Raw genomic sequence first — 25,877 nt, forward strand, 5'->3', positions numbered from 1 at the left:
TTCTTCTGCCCCCTATCCTCTCTGGAATTGGGCTCCTGGCTTCATTTCTCTGGGTTATTCTGCATTTTCTACTACAAATACATATCTGAGTCCTAGCAATCTTCACAAAAGTGGCTTTAAGTGTTAATGCACAAATCCTGAACTTTATATACTAGACTTTCAGTTTTTGACATTTCACCAAAGGGAGACTAGAAATCATGTGTGCGGATACAGAAAAGGCAAAAGCAGAAACAATAATTCTACACAGGAGGGAGAATATCACTCAGTGTGAGGCAACATGAGAGTAAAGAAGGAAACTATAATCTGCTACCCTCTTTTTCCAAGAAAAGGCACTTAGAACAAATATTTGCAATTCATAGCAGCATCAAATGCAACAATTTAGGCTTTACTCACTTGAAATAATGTCTCAAAGTACCCACCACTCATTCACACAAGGAAACCACACATAGGAAAACCAAACTTGAAGAATACGTTATTAATACCTGCTCCCTAAATAGCAGTTAGAATACTAAGTGTGTAACAGGTCTAGAGAATAAAAACACATGCATACTTTTGTGACCCATGAAAGAATTAAGGCCCACAATGAAGAGCCTGGGTGAGCAAGGGTTCACTTCTTCTAAAGCAATTAGTATGTCAGAAAAGTTCACTCTTCTTGTGGCAGGGTGGGAGTGATCAGGCCATCACAGTTCAGTTCCATGCACAATCAGCAGAGGCAGGAACCAGCTGGCAAAAGGCTCCTAGTAGCCAGGGCCCAAAGGCCTCATTGCATGGCACATATGCTGTGGGGCAGGAACTCCTGCACGTAGGTGGCGGCTGCCTTGGAGAGGTAGGTCATGGTGCCAAACCTGCCACTGGGTGCACTGTCGTACAGAAGAGTACAGATGCCAGATGCAGGATCCTTTGCCAACATGATATCATCTGCGCCGAGGGTTTTCTGTTTGGTTTTTAAGGGTGGGAGAACACAGGGGAAAGGAAAAATTACTAATCCTACTAATTAAAGTCTGATCAGGGTAACTCAGAGCCTCCTCCCCATCACCAACTAGTTGGATCTTAGCCTGTTTAGCCAGGAAGGGATCAGGGTGATGCACAAAGCAGGGAATATATAGTATACATGCATTTTTTCACTAGATCAAAAACTCATATGTATTATATTTAAAGTATTAATTATTTAGAATATTTGAAAGTTAAATAACATTGATAATTAAATGAGTTATGCCTATTAAAATTCAAATGTTAATACTTACAAATCACCCTGCCGTGGTCAGCAAACTGCAGCTCGCGAGCCACACGCGGCTCTTTGGCTCCGTGAGTGTGGCTCTTCCTAAACCTTAGGAGTACCCTAATTAAGTTAATACCAATGTACCTACCTATATAGTTTAAGCTTAAAAAATTTGGCGCTCAAAAGAAATTTCAATCATTGTACTGTTGATATTTGGCTCTGTTGACTAATGAGTTTGCCGACCACTGCCCTAGAGGGACTTTAGTCTGAACCATTCTAATACTACTGATTTCAGCTGTGTATTATGTTATCTTGCATTTGATCATTATTTCTTTCTAAGTTGACTTAATTCAGGTATACTATAAGCTTTCTAAGCTCGAGTCTATGTCTAAAAGGCATCGCATTTCTGATTCACAAACTGACTGCAACCCAGAATATTTAAAATCAGGATTGTCCTAGAAAATCCCAGATACTTTTACTTTTTTGCATCCACCCACAGTCCCTAAGAGAATAAAACATCTGTCAATGTCTTAGACATTTTCCTATGGACAACAGTGCAAGTCCATCACCTTATGTGTTCCTACACTAGATCTAGGAAACATTTGGAAACCTTTCAATAAATAGTTTACATTTTTAAGATATGGTTAATTTCCTGGAAGAAAATTTATTAAGAAAAAATGTAGAATTAAAAGGTTCACTTTAATATTTTCCTATAGGTAAGCATCAAAAGCAAAACCAAACCAAAACTAAAATACAATATTCTCTTTTCCTTAATACTTCAGAAAGGGTATGACACCCAATAGTCTCTCATTAAGTTCTTATCACAACAAAAAGTAGTATAATAAAAAGTTTGAAATACAATGAAAAGCATAAAAGTCTCCTGAGTTCCAGGCAACTTTACAATCTAACAGGCATATAACACATGGTGAAAGGCAGGTCATCTCGCAGCCTACTTCCTTTGCAATCAGTTCAGAGCCATCACAAAAGGGACCCTGAAAAGAGCGATGAGGTATAGGGCACAAGAAAATGACCTTGGCTTCAGGAAGAGTTCTCAATGCATTCAGATTAGTGCCAGACATTCCCTTTTGAGAAAACAACCGGTTACCTGTTCTTGAAGGAACAAGTCATTGGCAATATGCACTATTTTTTCCACAGCAATAATGCTTCCAATACTATGAATTTCAATATCTGCCATCATGGTGAGGACAAGAATGGCTTCAACCAGAAGCTGGCGGTATTCTGGCTGAGGCACACGATTTAGGACAGACTCCACATGAACAGAGAATTTAATCTCGCCTGGAGTCATCTGTGATAGAGAAAAAGAAAATCACTTCTGAAGGACCAATCATCAGGAGACATTAGTCATCTATTCTGAAAGGCAGTAAAAACACAATATCCAAGAGCACTGCTTCAGTATCTTTAAAGTAATTAAGTAAATTGGTTCAATCTTTTTTGAAAGGCAGTCTGGCATTGCCTAATGAGTCGTAAAAGTATTGATGCCCTTTAACCCCAATCCTATTTCTGGGAGTTTATCCTAACAAAATAACTCAAAAGGGGAAAAAACAAACAAACCCTATGTACAAGAGTGCTTAAAGCAGCATTAGTCACAAGCGTAAAACCAGAAGTAAGCTAAACATGGGAATGGTTGTGTAAATAATGGCATATCATGGTATAGCAACTTCATGCACTTTTATAGTCATTTAAAAGTAAATATAATGACTGCGGATAAATGAAAAAAATAAATAGAACTTAAAATCATACATATATATGATGACTGGAGTTATGTCAATCATGAATATACTGTCAGGTTAAAATGGGCATGAAGAAATATAAAGTTTATTTAGCATGAAGGGGATTGAGGAATAATTTTTGGCAAAATTGTATTGAATATACAGTTTAGGGTGGCAACGCAGATTTGGGATCTAAAAACCTTGATTCAGGTCCTCTCTTTGTCAGTTACTAGTTCTACTACAATCTCTTCCTTAGCTATCTCATATAGTTTTGTTGAAGATAAAATTAAAGAATGTGTGAAGGTACTTTGGAGACTCTTAAAGTTACCATTCAGTTATGTATTATTATTAATTCTATTAACATTTCAATCTTGCTTAAAGGCAGAGAAAAAACAAAGAGGACACTGTTCTTTATTACAGGAAAGGCCTCTAGGCAAGAGTAAAGCCTTGAAGCATAGCATCAACTTTCTGTACCTGCCTCTCCAGGCATTATCTGTAACAATTCTAGTGTTTTTGAGAATTTTCTACTGTCTAATTTACTATCTCTAGCTTGCTAATTCTAACCTGTTTGTTGATTTCAAATACAAACTATTTCTTTAAATTTTCCATATTGGGTGAAAAGGAAAATGTGAAACCAGCTGATAATCTATGTCTGTGTTTCATGGCAATGTTTTCCAACCACAGTTATATATCAGAGCCATTCTAAGGATTTTTTAAAAGTGCAGATGCTCAAAAACAAACAAACAAAGTACAGATGCTCAAGCTCCATCCATGGAAACTATAATCCACTAAATTGGAGATGAGAGCTCAGGTTGTTGTGACATATAGTTAGAGCTAAGGACACTGGTTTATGATCTAATAGCCTACAAGCATCCTACCACGGAATGGTGGGACTAAGAAAAATGGGGGCATGAGAAGTCATTCATTCTTAGGTTTTTATCTTGCCTGCCCTCCAACTCTGGCAACACTCATATAAATCAGCCTAATTAATCATTAAAAGAAGCTGCCTTATATAACTAACATAATACCTAATTATTTTAATATTCTTGATCTAGTTGTTAAAAACATTCTCTCCTTTCTTCAAGTTTCATGTTCAGTTGATTTATAAAAGCACAGATCTGTTATTCTGAAAAATGATCACTGAAATACTTTAGTCAGGCAAGCTATCAATCACATAAATGTGAATGAAACAGAATCTTACCTCTCTAGTGGTTGAAGAAGGTAGAACAAAACCTTCCACTGAAAGTCCATGACACTGTGAAACAGCAAAAACATGTTGTCAATAAGGATATGCTCACAACTGGGAGGCTGTAAGGAAATACCTAATATTTTTAAGTGTGCTTCACAGGGGAGATGCTAAGTCAGCCGTGGGCAAGCTACGGCCAGCAGGCCGGATCCAGCCTGTTTGAAATGAATAAAACTAAAAAAAAAAAAAAAAAAAAAAGACCGTACCCTTTTATGTAATGATGTTTACTTTGAATTTATATTAGTTCACACAAACACTCCATCCATGCTTTTGTTCTGGCCCTCCGGTCCAGTTTAAGAACCCACTGTGGCCCTCAAGTCAAAAAGTTTGCCCACCCCTGTGCTAAGTAATCACAGGCCAGTGAGAGGCCCTGCAGCTTAAGTGTCCTTGCCAAGGGGTTGTGATTACTATGTGGCAAGAAACAGGGTTCAACTATAGGAGACCTAAGGTTCATGCTCTACTTAGGGGAGTGGAAGGGGTAGGGAAGGTATACCTTTGGCAACCAACTGGCCCCAAAGATTCAGAGACTACATGGGAGGATACCATACTCAATCCCAGAGCCAACACAAATAGGCTTTCAGAAAGATTTTTAGGCTGAAGAAAAAACTCAAGATATAAATTTATTGGACATATACAGTTCATTTTCTAGTTAAACATCCCCCATCAACACTCCTGCTCTACTTCTTCTATAGTACTTGTGATTTTATTTTTTGGTAATCCTCACCTGAGGATATTTTTCCATTGATTTTTAGAGAGAGTAGAAGGGAGGGGAAGAGACAAAGAGCGAGAAACATTGATGTGAGAGAGACACATCGATTGGTTGCCTCCTGCATGTGCCCTGACCAGACCCAGGAATCGAGCCTGCAACCTAGGTACGTGCCCTTGACCAGAATCGAACCCAGGACCAGTCAGTCCACAGGCTGTAGTACTTGTCATCTTTTAACACTGTATATAATTACTTATTTGCTATGTTTTTTATTTATTTATTGTTTGTCTCTCTTTAGTAGAACATAAATTCCATAAGGTCAGGGATTTTTGTCTGTTTTGCTCTTTGCTGTATCACTGCCAGCACCTAGGGCACTGCCTAGTGCACAGCAGGTGCTTAGGACATACTATAGGAATGAATGATATTTTATCTTCTTCCTAACCATCAACTCAATTACTAAAAGCCAATAAGAACTAATGACTTGCCATTTTAGATTTTGAATCAATCAAAACATTATATATTACACCACAGATAAAGATTTCAATCCAATAGATTTAGTGAGTCTACCAGACACTTCTATGTTCCATAAATCAAATTGAACAGTCTTTGTACAGAGAATTACTAGCCTTCAGGCACATGTGCACTGTGATTATGTTACATTTATAGCCTGAAAAGAATGGAATGAAAAAAACAGGGGGCATTTGTTTTTTCTCTTAGATCAGGATTCCAAGTCCAGGTGTTCATCCCACCACAAAATACCCAATCTCCCTCTGTCAGATTTCAAATTTTCTTCTCTTGTATTCTCACAGCCTCATAGTTCTACACTTTTATCATAACGTATTTTGGCCTTGCATTATAGCTGCTAATTAAGATAACTATGGATTAAACTCCGTAGTGACAAGAACAGATATCTTCTATGGTATTTGGGGTAGAACAGTGCCTACTACGTGTCTGTGAAATTAAATTTTTATAAGCCAGATGTAAATGAAGAGATAAAGTACAAATCTGTCACCCCTGTTCTCAAGAAGTTAGATGGAAGGAAAGCAATTTCAGGTACTATTTGAAAGGAAGATTGCAGGGCATAGCGTAAGGACTCAACTTCCACCTTTCCAAAAGATCACATGATTCTGTCCCTGGAAGAATATTAATGTGCTAAGGGGAAAAATTCAACTAATGGTTCTGAAGTCCTGGATGAAGTATTCTTCAGGTTCTTGCCAAAGGCAATGAAGCAAAAAGTGGCACCTAAGAGATTATGAATGAGGCCTATGAATGAGTACAATGATCTTCCTGGCTCTCTAAAACTGTCATAAACATAATGATATGATGAACCCTTAAATGTCTTTGGCAAACTAAGCCTTTAAAAGAAAAACAAAATTGGTCATGCCAACAACGTCTTTGGAATATTAATATCATTATGACTTTGCATTTATTTAGTAGTTTTCATCCAAGAAAAAATACAGGTAAGAGTTTTTTATATTAACTCTTCAGATGCCGCAGTTATTTTACTATAGTGACATTTAGTTATTAACAGCACACTGTTACAAATTCATTTGATTAGCAGCAAATGTATTACAATGTCCTATAATGTCCAATTGTGGACAAAAGCAGAAGTGATGATTTTTTAAATCTAATTTATAAACAACACCAGTGTAAAGAGACTAAATTATCAATACTGTCAAAATAACAAATCAACTCTTTCATTTATATGTTTTGTTCTAGGTTTCATCGTGTAGCATTTCACGTCTATATAATTGCTGTGATGTCACAGTCATGTCATATCTCAGCCAAGGAGAATGAGGAACTCAAGGGGGAAAATAAAGAGACACCTGAAAAGTGTTATGCTCACCTTCTGTAAAACTTTCCATACTTTTTGATAAAATCCAACTGGGACTCTGTTCAGTGCTCCATCCAACCGTCTTCGACGTTGCCATTGACCTTGACGATTATCTTTAAGTGTCTGTTGATCATATGCACTAGAAAAGGAGCCACTACTTGGAGTCACAGAGGTTCCAGGTGACTTGGGAGTAAAGACGAGGAAAGAATATAAATCAAAAGTTATCTCTGTTCCTCTGATAAAGCATTATAACACAGTGAACAATAAACACTCTGCAGAATTATAAACCAATATTAAATGTAACACCCAAGATAAAGAGGTTACAGTGAAGTTAGTAGACTTATGAGTAGCTAACAGCAATGTAACTGGTATAACACTTTTAGAAAGCAATTTAGTTATATATAACAAGAGCTATACAAATGCTAATATATGAAAGGATTTTAGCTATCTCTTTCCCTGGTTATTTGTTAAACCTCCGACTGGTCTACAGCTTAGTTTGCTACATTCATTAACTGTAACACAGCCTCAATCAATTTAAAAGAATTTAAACCAGAGGAAGTATGTTCTCTGACTACAATGACATCAAATTAGAAACCAATAACAGAAGGAAATTTGGGAAGGAAATTTATAAATATGTGGAAATTTGAAGATACACCTCTATATAACTAGTAGGTTAAGAAATAAATCACAAGGACTATTAGGAAACACTCTAAGATGAATGAAAATTGAAATACAACATACCAAAACCTACTAGATGCAGCTAAACAGTGCTCAAAGAGAAACTTATGAGTGCTTGTGGTTTTTTTTAACAAGCTCTCAAATTAAGAACCAATCCTTCTACCTTAAGACAAGAAAAAAAGAAAAGCAAACTAAACAGAAAGCAAGGAGAAGAAAGACAATAATAAACTAGCATAAATAAGTAAAATAGGAAAGAGAAAAATAGAGAAAATCAGTGAAACCAAAATGTTTCTTGGAAAATAAATATCAACAAAATTGACAAATCTTTTGCTAGACAGACCAAAAAATTTTTTAAAAGAGAGATTCAATGTATTAAAATCAGGATAGAGAAGGAACATCACTTCCAAGCTTAAAAAAATAAAAATGATTATAAGGATATAGCATCAGCAGCCATTTGTCAGCAAATTACATAACTTAGATGAAATGGACAAGTTCCTAGAAAGATACAAATTACCCAATGGACTCAAGGAGAAACAGAAATCTGAATAGATCTATAACAAAGAGATAAAATAAGTAATTACAAAACTTCCCACACAGGAAAAGCCCAGGCACAGATGGCTTCACTGGTTAATTCTACCACCAGCTTTTCACAGACTCCTCCAAAAGGAGAAGAGAAGGGAACTTCCTAACTTATTCTATGAGGCCCATATTACCTTTTTACCAAAACCAGACAAAAACATTACAAGAAAACTACAGATCAATATCCCTTATGAACACACATATAAAAATCCTCAACAAAACACTAGCAAACCAAATTCAGCAACTTATAAACAGAATTATGCACCATTGATGAAGTAGAATTTATTCCAGGAATTCAAGGTTGTTTTAACATCCAGACATCAATTAATGTAATACATTATATTAATAGAATAAGAATAAAGGATAAAAACCACATCATCCTAATAGAGTAAGAAAAAGCATTTAATAAAATCTTAACACCCTTTTATGATAAAAACACTCAACAAACTAGAAACAGAGGGGGACCTCTTCAATCTAATAAACGGCATCCACATCTGACATAGTGAATGGTTGGAGATGGACTGTTTTCCCTCCTAAGATCAAAACATGACAAAGATGTTCACTCTTGCAACTTTTATTCAATATTGCACTGGAGGTTCTAGCCAGGGCTATTAAGCAATACAAGAAATAAAGGTCATCCAGAGTAGATAGGAAGAAGTAAAACTACTCTATTTACAGAAGAAATTATCTTATATATAAAAAACTCACTTAAAAAACAATGAGAACTAATAAATAAGTTCAGAAAAGTTACATGATAGAAGATTACTCTACAAAGAGGAGGAAGGGGGACTCCTGCACTAATGTCAACATTAAAAATTTTTAATTAAAAATAATAAATTAAATAATAAAATATTAAAATCGATCATATTTCTAAACTAACAATCATCAATCTGAAAATGAAATAAAAAACAATTCTATTTAAAATAGCATCAAAAAGAAGAAAATATTTAGGAATAAATTTAACAAAACATGTGTAGAACATATACTCTGAAAACAAAACGTGTTGAAAGAAATTAAAGACCTTAATAAATGGAAAAAACATCCCATGTCCATTGTTAAGACAGCAATACTCTCAAAATTTATCTACAGATTGAATACAATTTTTTAAAAAATATATTTTATTGATTTTTTTTTTACAGAGAGGAAGGGAGAGGGATAGAGAGCTAGAGACACTGATGAGAGAGAAACATCGATCAGCTGCCTCCTGTACATCTCCCACTGGGGATGTGCCCGCAACCCAGATACATGCCCTTGACCGGAATTGAACCTGGGACCTTTCAGTCCGCAGGCCGACGCTCTGTCCACTGAGCCAAACCGGTTTCGGCTGAATACAATTTTTATCAAAATCCTAACTCGATTATTTGCAGAAACTAATAAGCTTATGGGGGGGGGGGGGGCGGGAACACATCTGGAATAGTATCAACAATTAAAGTAAAGTTTAAAAAAACAAACACATAAACAAAAAAAAATTCAAGGGATCCATGATAGTTAATACAATCTTTAAAAAGAAGACCAAAGTTGGAGGATTTATAACTTCTAATTTAAAAACTTACTACAAAGCTACAATAATCAAGATATTGTCATGCAGGCATGGTCTAGGCATGTAGATCAATGAAACAGAATTGGGAATTCAGAAATAAACCATTATATTTTTGTCAATTATTTTTCAACAAGGGTGCCAAGAAAATTAAATGGAGGTAAAGATAGCTTTTTTCAGGAAATGGTGCTGGACAATGGAATACTACGCTGCTGTAAAAAGGAACTCCTACCATTTGCAACAGCATGAATGGTCCTGGAGAATATTATGCTAAGCGAAATATGTCAGTCAGAGAAAGATAATTATCACATGATCTCACTCATTTGTGGAATATAATGAACAACATAAAGTGATGAACAAAAACAGATCCAGAGACAGAGAAGCAGCGATCAGATGCTCAAACCTCAGAGGGAAGGTAGGGGAGGGTGGGGGTAAGGGTGAGAGATCAACCAAAGGATTTGTATGCATGCATATAAACCTAACCAATGAACACGGAGACCAGGGGGGTGAGGGCGTGAGCGGGGGTGGGGGGGACAATGGGGGAATAAGGACACATATGTAATACCTTAACAAAGAAAGAAAAAAAAAAGAAATGGTGCTGGAAAAACAATACAGTGGGGCTTTGACTTACGAGTTTAATTCGTTCTGAGACCGAGCTCGTTAAGGAGCTCGTTAACTCAAATTACTCTATCAACTCAATGCAAAAAATCCTCGAGAGACAGTTGGTACCTCAAAAAACTCGTTAGTCGGGACACTCGTAAGTCAAGGCCCCACTGTATTTACATGCAAAAGAATTAAGTTGAACCCCTACCTCACATCATACAAAATAATTTAAGTCTAAATGGGTTATTGTGCAGAAAAGAATTACCATAGCAAGCCAGAAGTGCTATTTTTGGAAAGTCCTGTTTATAAGATTGACCCCTGGCTGGAGTTTGGAAACCTGGATTTGGGGAGGGCTCCCAACACTCCCAGAATTAGTAACGGTGGTTTACTGTACCTAAACTGTTTGTTCAAACACTATGTTTTCTGTTGAACACTTGGTTTTCCTTTGGGAGTCTGGAGTTTTGGTATGTGCCAGACAGAAGCTGTTTATGCGAGCAGCCCCCAGTAAAATCCTGGGTTCTGAGTCTTTAATGAGCTTCTCTGGTTGGCAATATTTCACACATGTTGTCACAATTCATTTGCTGGGGTAATTAAGCACATCCTGTGTGACTCTACTGGGAGAGTACTCTGGAAACTGGTGCCTTTTCCCCTTGGATTTTGTCCAATTCACCTTTTCCTTTGCTGATTTTGCTTTGTATACCTTTGCTGTAATAAATCTTAGTTGTGATTATGACCATATGCTAGTCCTGTAAGTCCTCTTAGTGAATCATAAAATCTGGGGATGGTCTTGGAGATCCTTAACATAATTATAGACATAATTTTAAGAGCTAAAACTATAACACTCTTAAAACAAAAAGTAGGAATAAATCTTTGTGACCTTGGGTTTAGCAAAGCCTTCTTAGATATGACACTAAAAGAAAAAGTAGGTAAATTGGATTTCATCAAAATTAAAAACTTCTGTTCTTCAAATGACACTATCAAGAAAGTAACTCAGTGGTTGATATTCTCTAGAGGGGGAAAAAGAAATTAAAGTGAAAAGACAACCCATAGAAGAGAAGAAAATATTTTCCAATCACATATCTGATAGGGATTTATATCCAGAATATATAAAGAACCTTTATAATTCAACAATAAAAAGTCAAACAGCCCAATTAACAAATTGGAAAATAATCTGAGTAGAAATTTCTCCAAAGAAGATAAATAGCCAATAGGCACACGAATAGATAATCAATATCATAAACCATCTGGGAAATGCAAATCAAAACCACAATGAGATACTACTTGACACCCCCTAAAATGGCTAGAATAAAAAAGACAAAAAATAACAAGGGTTGGTGAGGATATGAAGAAATTGGAACCCTCAAACATTGCTGGTGGAAATGTAAAATGGTACAGCTACTTTGCAAAACAGTCCACCAATTCCTCAGAATGCTAACCAAGTTACTTACCAAATAACTTAGCACTTCTGCTCCTAGGTATATTTGCAAGATAAATGAATACATATGCCTACACAAAAACTTGTACATAAGGTTCATAGTAGCATTACTCCTAATAGCCAAAACCAGAAACAATCCAGTTGTCCATCAAATGAGGAAGTACTGACCCATGCTGCAACATAATGAACTTCGAAAAACTTTAAGTAAATATGTTGGGGAAAGTGGTTCTTTAACAGTTTAGATTCAGAAATAAACATAAAATAGAAAAAATAATAGAAATATTTTCTGAGAAAAAATCCCACATTTTAATTTGGGCTAAATGCTTATATCACCAACCACTGCTAAGTAAAACAGAAAAGTGCTTCCAGAGATTTGTATTGGCCAGTGACTATCACACTAATGTACTAAGTAGATGATCTGCCATTTGATTTATCGTCATTGTCTTTGTCTCTACCATCAGGATCCTAGGCTGCTGATAGTGGGGTCAACCCACAAAGGGTATTCAGACTATTCCTAAAACCGAATAGCAGCAGTTTTGAGTTTTTAGAGTAACTTCACCTCTATGTCTCTGTCCTCCTTTATTAATGTGCATATGACAGAGTTGGCCAAATCTTACTGTACTAATTCATTATAGGGTATTTGGTTAAGGTCAATAGAAATATCAAAATTGTTTCCAATAGTTTTTTCCATTTTTTTTGTTTGCTTGCTTCTGAAATTATAGGCCAGTATGAATCACTGATTTAAACCAAGAAAATTTTACTACTATATTTCCAGTGCATGGCATGACATTTGGCACTCATTTAATATTTACTAGATGAATCAATAATCAGAATAGCCATCCCAGTAGTTTTCAAAATGAAAAGTGCATCAGAATCACCTAGAAAGATGATTAAAACACAGACTACTGGGCCTCATCCTAGGTCTAGGGTGGAGAACAAGATTTTACATTTCTAACAAGTTCCCAGGGAACACTGATGCTGTCTAATACACTGCCTGATGCATAGTAGACGTGCAATTAATTATAAGTTGAAGAATAAATGAACGAACAGCTACTTAACAAATACTTTTAAAATTGGATTTGTTTTCAGAACTCCCTTTCTTGCCTTTTTGGGAAAGAAATGGAAAGATTTCACCTTCATATATAAACTTGATTTATATTTATTTTAGTTCTTCATTAATTTTGTTTTTCTTTTCAATCAATCAATATATGTCACAATTTACATGACAGTATATTCAAAGAACTCGTGAATGGTATATAATACAAGATAACAGCCCTTACCAGAAAAGACGGTGACATCAAATCTATACCCAGGGTGTGACTACCGTTGGACTATAAAAAAATTTGAGAAAATACAATTTTAGAAGACATGAGGCAAAGCACCCATTATTTGCATTTTTAAGTTATTAGTAGAGTAAAATTACAAACTATTCAAGTAACTAGCCAGCATGTTATCATTTAAAAGCTGATGAAATTGCCTTACTCTAGAAGTCATATTAAAGAGTAAAACAAAGAGAACTTCCTGAAAAATATTTTTCCACAAGAAAAGAGAGAATTGGCGAGTGGTAGAGAAAATGGCTTAGAATAATACAAAATACTGGATAGGCAGGTGATGATAGAAATCAATATTTAGAAATAAGAAAATAATGAAAATTTATGGTTCCCCATAGTCTAAAATAAAGTTGTAATGATTTTGGCTTTATTGAAATCCTATAGGTAATGACTGCATTAAAAAAATTAAAGGATATAGCTGGGTATATTAATCTAGCTGGGAAGATAGACTTCAAGTTCTAAATATATAATGGACTTGTAAGTAATACCGTGGGACTGTAAACAACTATAAAGTGTTTAGCCCATCACTTTCAACCAAAACTAGAATTGTTTACCAACAATGTCAGTTTAACTCTTCAGTATGAAATGTAGCTCTTCCACTTTTCAGATAGAAAAAATGTTCAAATTACACAATTTATCTGGGGGGGGGGGGGAAACCTGTAAAGTGAACATTTTTCTATCACAAGGCCCATTCTTACTCCACTGCATAATATAAATGTGAAAGACTATCTGATAAGTGTTCTTACTCTTATCCTATATAATTAAAGCCCAGCGCCTGAATGGTGGAACAACCAGAACGAACAACCACAGCGCCGCCTGACCAGCCCTGCCCCTCAGCAGCCCCCCCCCCCCCACCTGGATCTGAGGAGGGGCTGGCTGGCAAACCACCTGTGGCCCCTTGCCCCTGTCGGCCCCGCCCCCCAGTGCCCCCCTCACCCTGATTGGGGGCGGGGCCTTCTGGCAAATTGCTCACTGCCCCTTGCCCTGGCCGGTCCTGCCCCCCAGCAGGCTACCCCCCATCCCCCGCAACCCCAATTGGGGGAGGGACCTGCGGGCAAACTTCCCGCAGCCTCTCAACCCAGCCAGCCCCCATTGCCCAGTGGGCCCCCCACCACGATTGGGGGTGGGGCCAGCTGGCAAACTTCCCACGGCCCCTCCCCCAGCCGGCCCCACCACCCAACAGGCATCCCCACCCTGATTGGGCCCCATCAGAGTGGGCCAGCCCGACCCCACCCATGCACCAGGCCTCTATCTATAATAATAAAAACATAATATGATAATTAGACCAGACAGCCGAATAACTTTCCAGACGTCATTCCGGACATCCTTTCAGACGACCTTCCAGATGAAGCTGCAGCAGCAGGGGTTGAGGCAGAGGCGGTTAGGGGCGATCAGGCAGGCAGGCAGAGTGGTTAGGGGCGATCAGGCAGGCAGGCACTCCCAGTGACAGGATACAAGGAGAGCTGTCTCAAATCTTTGCAGAGAGGGGAATGCTCAGGAGGTCAAGATGATAAAAACCTAAGGACCTAAATTCTGGGGCCCATGCCACCAGGGCCCACTCAGCACAAGGCCAAGGGGAGCTCGGACCAAGTTCTGGTCCACTTCCTAACCCGGTTGCGACCAGCCATCCTGGGACATCCAGGGCTGCAGCATGTGCTGGAGTCTGCAATCGTGGGTGAGGGGAGGGGTGGCGCTCTGGAAGTGGAGGGCTCTCTGCCTGTGTGCCCTTCCCCCAGGTGCTCAGTCCAAGCTATGCCAGCAAAACTCCTTTGCTGGGGAAAGATGGCAGGGGGCAAGTCTGGGGAGGGGTGGCCAGCCTGTGGCCTCCATTGTGGCTGTTTGCACACATGTAATTAGCTCTAAGTATCCCGGGCTTTCAGTTCCCTGACTCAGGGCCGGGCAGTTGTGCAAGGGGAGAACGTGCCCACAGAGCAGCTGCTCCACTGAATGAGCCCCCTCACCAGACCGGGAAGCTCTATGCCCGTCCACAGGACCCTGTGTGGTGTTTGCCCAACTGTCTACATGGCCACCACATGCTGGCTTAGGGATGTCTTTGTGTGTCCTCGGTAGTGTGTCTACACTGGCCGCTGGGAAGGTCTACACAGGCACAGATGAGGAGGGGAGGGGTGGTAGGGGAGGGCGGTGAAGGGGAGGATGAACTGGTTCTCAGCTGAGAAGGAAGGAAGTGCTAGTGCTCAGCTCTCCTTTCTGCACAAGTCCTACATAAATGTGAGCCCGGAGCAGTGGCCAAGGCCAAAAATCCCTGGGATTTCAGATGTAACCGCCAAACTGAAGTGTCCTAGATCGTGCCCCCTAGGGGCACGCCCCCCTGTCTCCTCACCCCCAACCCTCCCCAGAGTCATTTCGAACCTCAGCCACCAGCGCTCCTCTCCTGAAGGTGGCATAGCCAGGGCTCAGAGAGGTTAGGGAACTCACCCTAGGTGGCATAGCATGCCAGGGCCGCCACTCTCCAGAGCCATGGCATGGCATTCAGGATTGGGGCTTCACTCAAAAACAGAAGGTGTGCGGGAACCTGGGAGGGAACACCTCCAGGTCCTCCTCTCTCTGTCTGGTCTCAGATCCCTAATCCTCGGCTACCCTGGTCCTGCGTACTCAATCCATTGCCCGCCACATCCTTTCAGCCCTTTCTCTGAGGACAGTTCAGCCATGTCTATGCTGAACAGAACAGAGTGCAGAGAAGAGCAAGCTCAGCCCCAGGGGCCTTAGTTGGAGGTGGAGGGATCAGCCTTCCCGAAGCAGGATTTATCAGCACACTCGCTCTGCCCTTAGGGCTGAGTCCCTCCCTTAGCCTTCCTGGGTTCTCTGTGTCTGTCTGTCTCCCTCTGCATCTCTCTCCCTGTTCCTCACTCTCTGATCCTGTTTACTATTCCCCATGTCTGACTGGGCCTTTTGTCTCTGTCTCTCATTGGATCTCTGCCCGTGGAGAACACTCCTGCTGCCCCCGCAATGGAACACACACCAGCAGAATCCACCTTTTCAATAAAAAATGACAAGTGGGAAACAGAGTGAATTAAAAAGCATTACAATCCATGTGTCTTCAAATGCGTTCCAAATGGCAGCACTCTGGTGTGGGGGGTGGGCTGAGCCAGGGGCTGGGTATGTTGGCCACATGTTCTGAAGCCTCAGACACAAAGTGTAGGGGGCTCAGTGCCTGTTATGGACCCCTCCCACTAGCCACCTGGGACGGCAGGGTCTGGGAAAGGGACTTAGTCTATACTCACCCTCACGGACCCCCACCTGATTCCATAGACCCTTTCCCCTGTTCTGGCATCTGCTGGTCCCTCTTACTCCCCCAGTACTTCCAAACCTTCCTATGCTGACCCCAACTCTCCTGCACCAGCCCCCCCCACACACACACAGATTTCACTCTCTCCCTCACCCACCCCCAGTCTTCTACCCCATACTTCTTCCTGCCCTGTCCCACCTCTATGCCAACCTCCTGCCCCAGACCACCCAGCAGCCCTGGCTCCAGGAGAAAAGATTAGAAGAAAGCTTTCCTTGGCCGGAAGAGACTCTCCAGGGAGCTGCATGCAGAAAGGCGCTCCCAGTCCTGTACCTGCAACTGCTCTGAAGTGCTAAATGCCAATCAGAAATTGTGTCTCTGGAGACAGAGGGTAGCAGAAGTAGGCTGCTGTCTTTTGAAGTCACTCATCAGGAGGAAACTCTACCCCTCCCACCAAAAAAGTTCACCCTGCTGCCTCCCTTATCACTTTCATCAACCCTCCTTTGCCCCTTTCCCTGGAAGTGGAAGGATTGGAGCACACCCTAATACATAAAAACCCAGGGTCCATAACGACTAAATTGAACAAAGGCTTGGCCAAACACCAGAAGTCAGTCCTGCAGTCAGTGCTGGATTGCTGTGGCGACTGCCACTGCGGGCGCAGCGACCCAGCACTGACTACCGAGGGGGCTGCGGATCAGGCCTGGAGAGAGAGGCAGTGTCTGATCCACAGCCTCTGTGGCAGCTGTTGATCAGCTGTTGCCTCTCTCTTTCTCTCGGGCCTTAGCCAGCAGCCGCACCTCTGTTTCTCTCCAGGCCACCGTGGAGGCTGCTAATCAGCCCCGCCTCTCTGATCAGGCCCAGAGATAGGCCTGGAGATGCTGACTGGCATAGAAACCAACCAATAAGAACCAAAACTGGGTGAACTGTGAGGAGCCAATGGCTGCCTAGGAGGTGGAGCTTTTGACGCTGACTGGCATAGAAACCGACCAATCAGTACCAAATCTGGGTGAACTGTGCAGGCAGAACTTAGGGTGGGGGCTGAGGAGAGGTTTTAAGGGCAACAGTTGTTTGGTGTAAGGTGTAAGAAAGCGGTTCAATTTTTTAATGACTGGTGTGGCAGTATAGTGCATATGGCTGGCTATCAGTCCAGATATAGGGATTATGTATTTTTGTCTGCCAAGAGCATCTCCTCCTGCTAAAAAAGGCTTCCCCCCTCCCATTTAAGCAATCCTATCCTATATAATCTATCTATACTAGTAAAAGGGTAATATGCTAATTAGACCGGGTTGACCGGCCATCTTCTGGACATCTGACTTTCTTCCAGACAAAGTCATGGTGGTGGGGGCTGAGGTAGAGGCAGTTAGGGGCGATCAGGCCAGCAGGGGAGGGCAGTTGGGAGCAACCAGGCTGGCAGAGATGGGCAGTTGGGGGTGATCAGTCAGGAAGAGGCAGTTAGGAGTGATCAGGCCAGTAGGGGAGAGCAGTTGGGAGCAAGATCAGGCTGTCAGGGGAGGGCAGTTGGGGGCGAGATCAGGTTGGCTGGGGAGGGCAGTTGGGAGCGAGATCAGGCCGGCTGGAGAGGGCAGTTGGGAGCAACCAGGCCGGCAGAGATAGGCAGTTGGGGGAGAGATCAGGCTGGCAGGGAAGGGCAGTTAGGGGTGATCAGGCAGGCAGAGGCAGTTGGGAATGAGACCAGGCCAGCAGGGGAGGGCAGTTGGGGGTGAGATCAGGCTGGTAGGGGAGGGCAGTTAAGGGCAATCAGGCAGGCAGGCAGAGGCAGTTAGGGGCGATCAGGAAGGCAGGCAGGTGAGCAGTTAGGAGCAAGTGGTCCCAGATTGTAAGAGGGAAGTCCGATTGGAGAGAGTGCAGACTGGCTCCTCCCTCTGTGCATGGATTTCATGCACTGGGCCACTAGTCTATCCTATCTAATAAAAGAGAAACATGGTAATTAGCCATACGTCCGCTACCCTTCCCATTGGCTAATCAGGGCGATATGCAAATCAACTGCCAGCCAAGATGGCGGCCAGCAGCCGGGCTACTGACACGAACAAGAGGCTTGCTTGCTTCAGTGACAGAGGACTTCAACGTTCCCCGCCTGCCGCTGCTGGGCTCTGAGCTGCTAAGAAACATTGTTACAAATATAGAAGCTAAACAAAACCCCAGAAACCTGTTTTCAGTCAGCCGGGATCTCAGAGCTGGAGTCGCAACAAAGTTTCAAATACAGAAAGTAAACAAAGCCAGAAACCTGCTTTCAGCAGCGAGGTCTCACAGCTAAAGCCGGCTCTCAGCTCCAGTGACAGCCATAAATCCAAGAATAAAAAAAAAAAAGAGGAAAAAAGGAGCAGTTGGGAGCTTCAGTCACCCGCTGGCCTGAAAATGGCCCTCAGCCCCTCACCCAGACTGGCCAGGCACCCCAGTGGAAACCCCCACCCTGAAGGGGGTGTGACCACATGCAAACAGCCATCATCGCCTCATCCAGGCTGGCCAGGCACCAAAGCGGGACCCCCACCCTGATCCAGGACACCCTTCAGGGCAAACCAGCCGGCCCCCACCCATGCATCAGGCCTCTATCCTATATAGTAAAAGGGTAATATGCCTCCCAGCACCGGGATCAGTGGAGCTGCGAAGCCTCCTGGCCGCTGGATCAGCCTGACAGGGGGCAGCGCCCAAACCCCCTGATTGCCCTGCGGCTCTGTGTGGTGTGACAGGGGGCGGGGCCACAACCTCCCTATCCACCCTGCTCTGTTAGTGACAGGGTAAGGCACCCCAACCTCCTGATCAGCCCTGCTCTGTGCCTGATAGGGGGGAGCTCCCCAACCCCCTGATCGCCCTGCGGCTCTGTGTGTGACAGGGTGCGACGTCCCAACCCCCTGATTAGGCCTGCTCTGTGCCTGATAGGGGGGAGTTCCCCAACCCCCTGATCAGTCCTGCTCTGTGTGTGACGGGGCGGCACCCCAACCTCCCCATCGACCATGCCTTGAGTGTGACAGGGAGCGGTGCCCCAACCCCCCAATTGGCCCTACCCTGAGGGTGACTGAGGGTGGCATCACAACCCCCTGATCGGCCCTGCTCTGTGCATGACAGGGGAGAGCTCCCCAAACCCCTGATCGGCCCTGCTCTGTGCGTGACAGTGGGGAGCTCCCCAACACCCTGATCAGCCCTGCTCTGTGTGTGACAGGGTATGGAGCCCCAACCCCCCTGATGGGCCCTGCTCTGTGTGTAACAGGGTGCGGAGCCCCAACCCCCCTGATGGGCCCTGCTCAGTGCGTGACAGGGGGCAGTGCCCCAAGCCCCTGATCGGCCGGCTCTGTATGTGACAGGGGTGGCACCACAACCCCCTGATCCGCCCTGCTCTGTGTGTGACAGGGGGTGGCGCCGCAACCTCCCCATCGACCCTGCCTTGAGTGTGACAGGGGGCGGCACCCCAACCCCCCAATTGGCTCTACCCTGAGTGTGACTGAGGGTGGCATCACAACCTCCTGATCGGCCCTGCTCTGTGCATGACAGGGGGGAGCTTCCCAACCCCCTGATCGGCCCTGCTCTGTGTGTGAGAGTGGGGAGCTCCCCAACACCCTGATCGGCCCTGCTCTGTGTGTGACAGGGTGCGGAGCTCCAACCCCCCTGATGGGCCCTGCTCTGTGTGTGACAGGGGGCAGTGCCCCAACCCCCTGATCGGCCAGCTCTGTATGTGACAGGGGTGGCACCACAACCCCCTGATCCGCCCTGCTCTGTGCGTGACAGGGGGTGGCGCCGCAACCTCCCCATCGACCCTGCCTTGAGTGTGACAGGGGCGGCGCCCCAACCCCACAATCGGCCCTACCCTGAGCGTGACTGAGGGTGGCATCACAACCTCCTGATCCGCCCTGCTCTGTGCATGACAGGGGGCGGTGCCCCAACTCCCCAATTGGCCCTGCTCTGAGCCCGACCAGGGGCTGCGGGGCAGGCACCTAGGGATTGGGCTTGCCCTCTGCCACCCAGGAGTGGGCCTAAGCCAGCAGGTCGTTATCTCCTGAGGGGTCCCAGACTGTGAGAGGGCACAAGTGGGGCTAAGGGACACCCCCCGCCCCGCCAGTGCACAAATTTTTGTGCACCGGGCCTCTAGTATATCTATAAAAGAATAATATGCAAATTGACGGAACAGCAGAACCACCAGAATGACTGCTCAACCGGTCACTATGAGGCACACTGACCACCTCTCGGTCTCTCCCTGGGACCAGCAGGCTCTAATTGCCCCATGTAGAATGGAGAACCGGGGGTGGGTGGTGGCGGTGGAGCGGGGCCAGCTACTGGCAGCCGGGGAAGATGGCCCTGATCACAGGCCAAGCCTAGTGACTGTACCCGTGCATGAATTTCGTGTGCAGGGCCTCTACTCTACATAATAAAAGCCCAGTGACCTTTACAGCAGAACGACCAGTTGCTGTGATTCACCGGCTGCAGGGGCCTCCACAAGTGCCACTGCCGAGGCTGACGGCCCCAAGGCTAGTTGTACAGCGGCACCAAGGTGACTGTAAAGAACACGAAGGTGGCCAGCGTGAGCATGCAGCTTGAGATGAAGGCTCTGTGGGATGAATTCAATCAGCTTGGCACTAAGATGATCCTCACCAAGGCTGGCAGGTCAGGGCACCCCTCTCCCTGCTGTGACCTTCCCCATGTGGCACCAGTATCAGGCAGCAGGCTTTGGCCCAATCCACATGAGCGAGACTGAGAAGTGGGTTGGGGGTCACAGCCTGGCCACCTGTGGGTCCCTCTTGGCGCAGGCCAGCTCCTTTGCTCTCTGAGTCCCTGCTCTGGTGACAGCTGCCTGGCGTGCTGGGCTGGAGGGTACTGCTCGGGAGGCCAGGAAGGCGGCGGAGAGAAACCCTGTGGACCAGTTGCCCAACCAGCAGCCCAGGACCTGGCAGCACCAGAAACAGACCAGCTCAGAGCACACCGAGCTTGGGGTGAAGGTAGCTGCCTGTGAGGGGCCTTGCCACAAGCTGGCTCCTGGTGGCTTCCACCTCAAAGGAAACTCAGTCTTTGGTTTCTTAGTTCAGTCTATCCCGGCTAAAGAGGAGCAGCTGGGCACACTTTACAGGAAAATTAAGACTCTAAAACAGTGTGTTCTGTTCAGTGGAGATCGCTACCCAGTTGTCTTAGGCCTAAATTCTGGGTGATTGTGGGGCTGGCTCTGCCACTGGAGCCCATGTCTTCTAATTGGCCTGTATTTGTTGCAAGGGCCCAAAGAGAAGAAGGAGAACACGTTTTTTGATCAAAGGATATTACCAACAGACAAGGACGAGTGCTGACCTGTGTCTAATATACACACAGAGACACAAGCTCTGAGTCCGCCTGGCCAAAGGGAGCTCAGGGCTTGTTTGCAGAGCCATCTGGTGGTTTCTGTTTCCTTGCTGAGGCTGTCCTCCCTGGGAAGCCTGGGGCCAATGCTCAGCTCCAGCTCAGTAGGTCTTCTCCATGCCCCTCCACCTGGCCGACCCCATCCCTGATCGGCCCCCACACTCTGATCTGGGCTGGGCTGGCCGGCCAACCACCTGTGGCCCCTCTGCCCAGCTGAGCCAGCATGATTCGCCTGATCAGGGCAGGCCGGCCGGACCCCACCCCTGCATAATTTCATGCCCCAGGCCTCTAGTATAATATAAATGCAAATGGATATCTGATAAGAGTACTCAAATGAAGTTTATTTCAAAGTAAATTTCAAGCATTGGCTCATTCTTTTCCTAAATGGTTTGTGACTCCTAAAAAAAAAAAAAAATCGATTTTGCCTCTCCTATTCAGTCTGTGCTTTAATAGTACAAGCTAGCACAAATCTATTTTAAAAGCAGGAGCGTTAGATTTAAGATTTTCATTAAAAAGTGCTACAAAGATCAAATTAGTACCTTCTCAACTTGGACTTTAAAATCAGATGATTTGCCCTAACTGGTTTGGCTCAGTGGATAGAGCGTCAGAGCCTGCGGACTCAAGGGTCCCAGGTTCGATTCTGGTCAAGGGCATGTACCTTGGATGCGGGCACATACCCAGTAGGGAGTGTGCAGGAGGCAGCTGATCAATGTTTCTCTCTCATTGATGTTTCTAACTCTCTATCCCTCTCCCTTCCTCTCTGTAAAAAAATCAATAAAACATATTTTAAAAAAATAATAAAAAAAATAAAATCACATGATTTCCCAGAGTCCTGAAATAAGCTTTGGAAGTTTGTCTTAATTATTTCTTCGTATAATACAACTAGAGACCCAGTGCACAAAAATTTGTGCACTCGGGGGGTCCCTCAGCTCGGCCTGTGCCCTCTCGCAGTCTGGGACTCCTTGGGGGATGTCCACCTGCTGACTTAGAGCTGGCAGTCAGACATCCCTCTGGCAGCCCAGGAGCCCTCGGGGGATGTCCACCTGCCAGCGGGGAGCAGGCCTAAGCTGCAGTCGGACATCCTTAGCACTGCTGAGGAGGTGGGAGAGGCTCCCACAACCACTGCTGTGCTGGCAGCCATCAGCCTGGCTTGTGGCTGAGCAGAGCTCTCCCTGTGGGAGCGCACTGAACACCAGGGGGCAGCTCCTGCACTGAGCATCTGCCCCCTGGTGGTCAGTGTGTGTCATAGTGACCAGTCATTGCGTGTCATTCTGCTGTTAGGGTCAATTTGTATATTACCCTTTTATTATATAGGATAGAGGCCTGGTGCACGGGTGGGGGCCGGCTTGTTTGCCCTGAAGGGTGTCCTGGATCAGGGTGGGGGTCCTGCTGGGGTGCCTGGCTAGCCTGGGTGAGGGGCTGAGGGCTGTTTGCAGGCTGGCCAAGCCTCCCAGCAGGGACCCTCACCCATTGGAGGTGTGGCCTGCCTGGGTGAGTGGCTAAAGGCCGTTTTCAGGCTTCCCGCAGCCCCTTCAGGATGGGGGTCCCGCTGGGGTGCCTGGACAGCCTGGGTTAGGGGCTGATGGCCGTTTTCAGGCTGGCAACACCTCCAGTGACCCAAGCTCCTAGCCTCTCCTTTTTTTCTTTCTTTTTTTTTCAGCACCTCCTTGAGCAGAGGCTAGGGTGGGCTGGAAGCAGGCATCTGGGATTTATTTTCTTCTATAATTGAAACTTTGTAGCTTGAGTGGAGCCCAGGGCTGGCCATGGCAGGCAGGAAGCTTGGCTTCCTCCATCTCTGGGGGCAACCCAAGCCTCCTGCTCACTCCAGCTCCGTGGCTGCCACCATCTTAGTAGGGTTAATTTGCATACTCGCTCCTGATTGGCTGGTGGGTGTAGCAGAATGGCGGAGTGATGGTTAATTTGCATGTTGCTCTTTTATTAGTGTAGATAACTCATCTACTCTCACCTGCAGGAAAAAACGAGTGAGAGGCTACAATACGAAGTTTGCTGACTCCCATCAACTTCCAGTAATTTAAGTGTTTTTCCTCTATGTGTCCACAACACCTTTCATATATCTCTTTCAAGATGATGATAAAAGTCTAATTTCAAAACAATACCTTGACAACAGATTTTTTAAAAGGCCCACATCTAATCTGGTTTTCTCTCTGATGTCTCTCTCTCTCTCTCTCTTTCTTTTTTCTTTTAGGTCAGCAAATTTTTATTCTATTTCTCACATGGGCAAGGAAAATATAGTTGCTTAACTTCTTTTTCTTATTTTTTATTGTTGAAAATATTACATATGTCCTCTTTTTCCCCATTGTCCTTGCCCAGCCTGCCCCTGGCCACCAGCCATGGCCTTCACCCCCACTCATTGTCTGTGTCCATTGGTATGCTTATATGCATACAAGTTATTTGGTTGATCACTTATCCCTCTCCCCACTCAGGTCATCCTCCCCTGCCTTCCCTCTGAGGTTTTACAGTCTGTTCAATGATTCTGTGTCTCTGTATCTATATATGTGCACCAGAATATGTTGTTCATTATATTGTACAAATGAGTGAGATCATGTGATACTTACCTTTCTCTGACTGGCTTATTTTGCTTAACATAATGCTCTCCAGGTACATCCATGCTGTTACGAATGGTAAGTGTTCTTTCTCTTTTATAGCAGTGTAGTATTCCATTGTGTACACGTACCATTATTTTTTAATACACTCATTGGCTGATGGGTACTTAGGTTGTTTCCAATCTTAGCTATTGTAAATTGTGCTGCTATGAACATAGGGATGCATATGTTTTTTCTGATAGGTGTTTCTATTTTTTTGGGGGGTGGTATATATTCCCTGAAGTGGGATTACTGGGTCAAATGGAAGTTCCATTTTTAATTATTTGAGGAAACTTCATACTGTCTTCCACAGTGGCTGCACCAGTCTGCATTCCCACCAGCAGTGCACAAGGGTTCCTTTTTCTCTTCATCCTCACCAGCACTTGTTGTTTGTTGATTTGTTGATGATAGCCATTCAGACAGGTGTGAGATGGCACCTCATGGTTGCTTTGATTTACATCTTTCAGATGACTAGAGACTTTGAGCATTTTTCATGTCCCTTGGCCTTCTGTATGTCCACTTGGGAGAAGTGTCTATTTAGGCCCTTTGCCTATTTTTTTAATTGGATTGTTTATCTTCCTTTTGTAAAGTTGTATAGACTTCCCTACAAACTTTGGAGATTAAACCCTTATCAGGTGTCACATTGGCAAATATCTTCTCCCATGCAGAGGTCTCTCTTGTGCTTCTTGATGGTTTCTTTTGCTGTGAAGAAGCTTTTTATTTTGATCTGGTCCCATTTGTTTATTTTGTATTTCATTTCCATTGTCATAGGAGATGTATCACTAAACATATTGCTATGAACTATATCTGATATTCTGCTGCCTATGGATTCCTCTAAGATTTTTATGGTTTCCTGTCTCATTTTGAGTTTATTTTTGTGTATGGTGTAAGTTGGTGGGCAAGTTTCATTTTTTTGCAAATATCTGTCCAATTCTCCCAACGCCATTTATTGAAGAGGCTGTCTTGACTCCAATGTATGCTCTTTCCTCCTTTGTCAAATATTAATTGAGCATACAGGTTTGGGCCTATTTCTGGCTTCTCTGTTCTGTTCCATTGATCTATGTGTCTGTTCTTGCGCCAGTACCATGCTGTTTTGAGAACAGTGGCTTTGTAATATAGCTTGATAAGTGGTATTGTGATCCCCCCAGCTTTGTTCTTTATTGTTAGGATTGCTGCGGTTATTCAGGGTCTTTTTTATCCTATATAAATTTTGGAGAGTTTTTTTTGGGTCTTTGAAATATGCCGTTGGTATTTTAATGAGGATTGTGTTGAATCTGTAGATTGCTTTGGGTAATATGGACATTTTGATGATGTTGATTCTTCCAATCCATGAACACGGTATATTCTTCTACTTGTTTATATCTTCCTCTATCTCTTTTTTCAAAGTCCTGTAGTTTTCTGAGTACAGGCATTTTACCTCCTTAGTTAAGTTCATTCTTAGGTATCTTAATATTTTATTACTATGGTAAATGGGATTTTTTTAGTTTCTCTTTCTGTGAGTTCATTGTTGGTATATAAAATTGCCATAGATATCTGGGTGTTAATTTTGCATCCTGCTACATTGCCAAATACATTTATCAAATCAAGTAGTTTTTTAATGGAGTCTTCAGGATTTTGTATGTACAATATGATGTTATCAGCAAATAGTGACAGTTTTACTTCTTCTTTTTCTAATTCAGATGCCTTTTATTTCTTCTTCTTCTCTGAACACTATAGCTAGCACTTCCAGTACTATGTCAAACAACAGTGCTGAAACTGGGCATCCTTGTCTTATTCCTGTTTTAGGGGAAATGGTGTT

General features: G+C 43.7%; 1 protein-coding gene across 1 annotated transcript in view; it reads right to left on the bottom strand.

Annotated features, from left to right (window-relative positions):
* Positions 1-760: 760 nt before the first annotated feature.
* The window catches only part of PHKA1 (phosphorylase kinase regulatory subunit alpha 1), a gene marked incomplete at its 3' end in the record, with an annotated part of 280,015 nt that continues 254,898 nt past the window's right edge, over positions 761-25,877 (bottom strand). The window contains exons 28-32 of the mRNA XM_081081650.1: positions 12,848-12,898; positions 6,748-6,918; positions 4,151-4,204; positions 2,325-2,525; positions 761-934 (exon numbers count right to left, since the gene is read on the bottom strand). Coding sequence (XP_080937776.1) covers positions 761-934; positions 2,325-2,525; positions 4,151-4,204; positions 6,748-6,918; positions 12,848-12,898 — 651 coding nt within the window. The remainder of the gene's footprint in view (positions 935-2,324; positions 2,526-4,150; positions 4,205-6,747; positions 6,919-12,847; positions 12,899-25,877) is intronic.

The sequence above is a fragment of the Myotis nattereri genome (assembly GCF_964212035.1).
Source record: "Myotis nattereri genome assembly, chromosome: X".
NCBI lineage: Eukaryota > Metazoa > Chordata > Mammalia > Chiroptera > Vespertilionidae > Myotis > Myotis nattereri.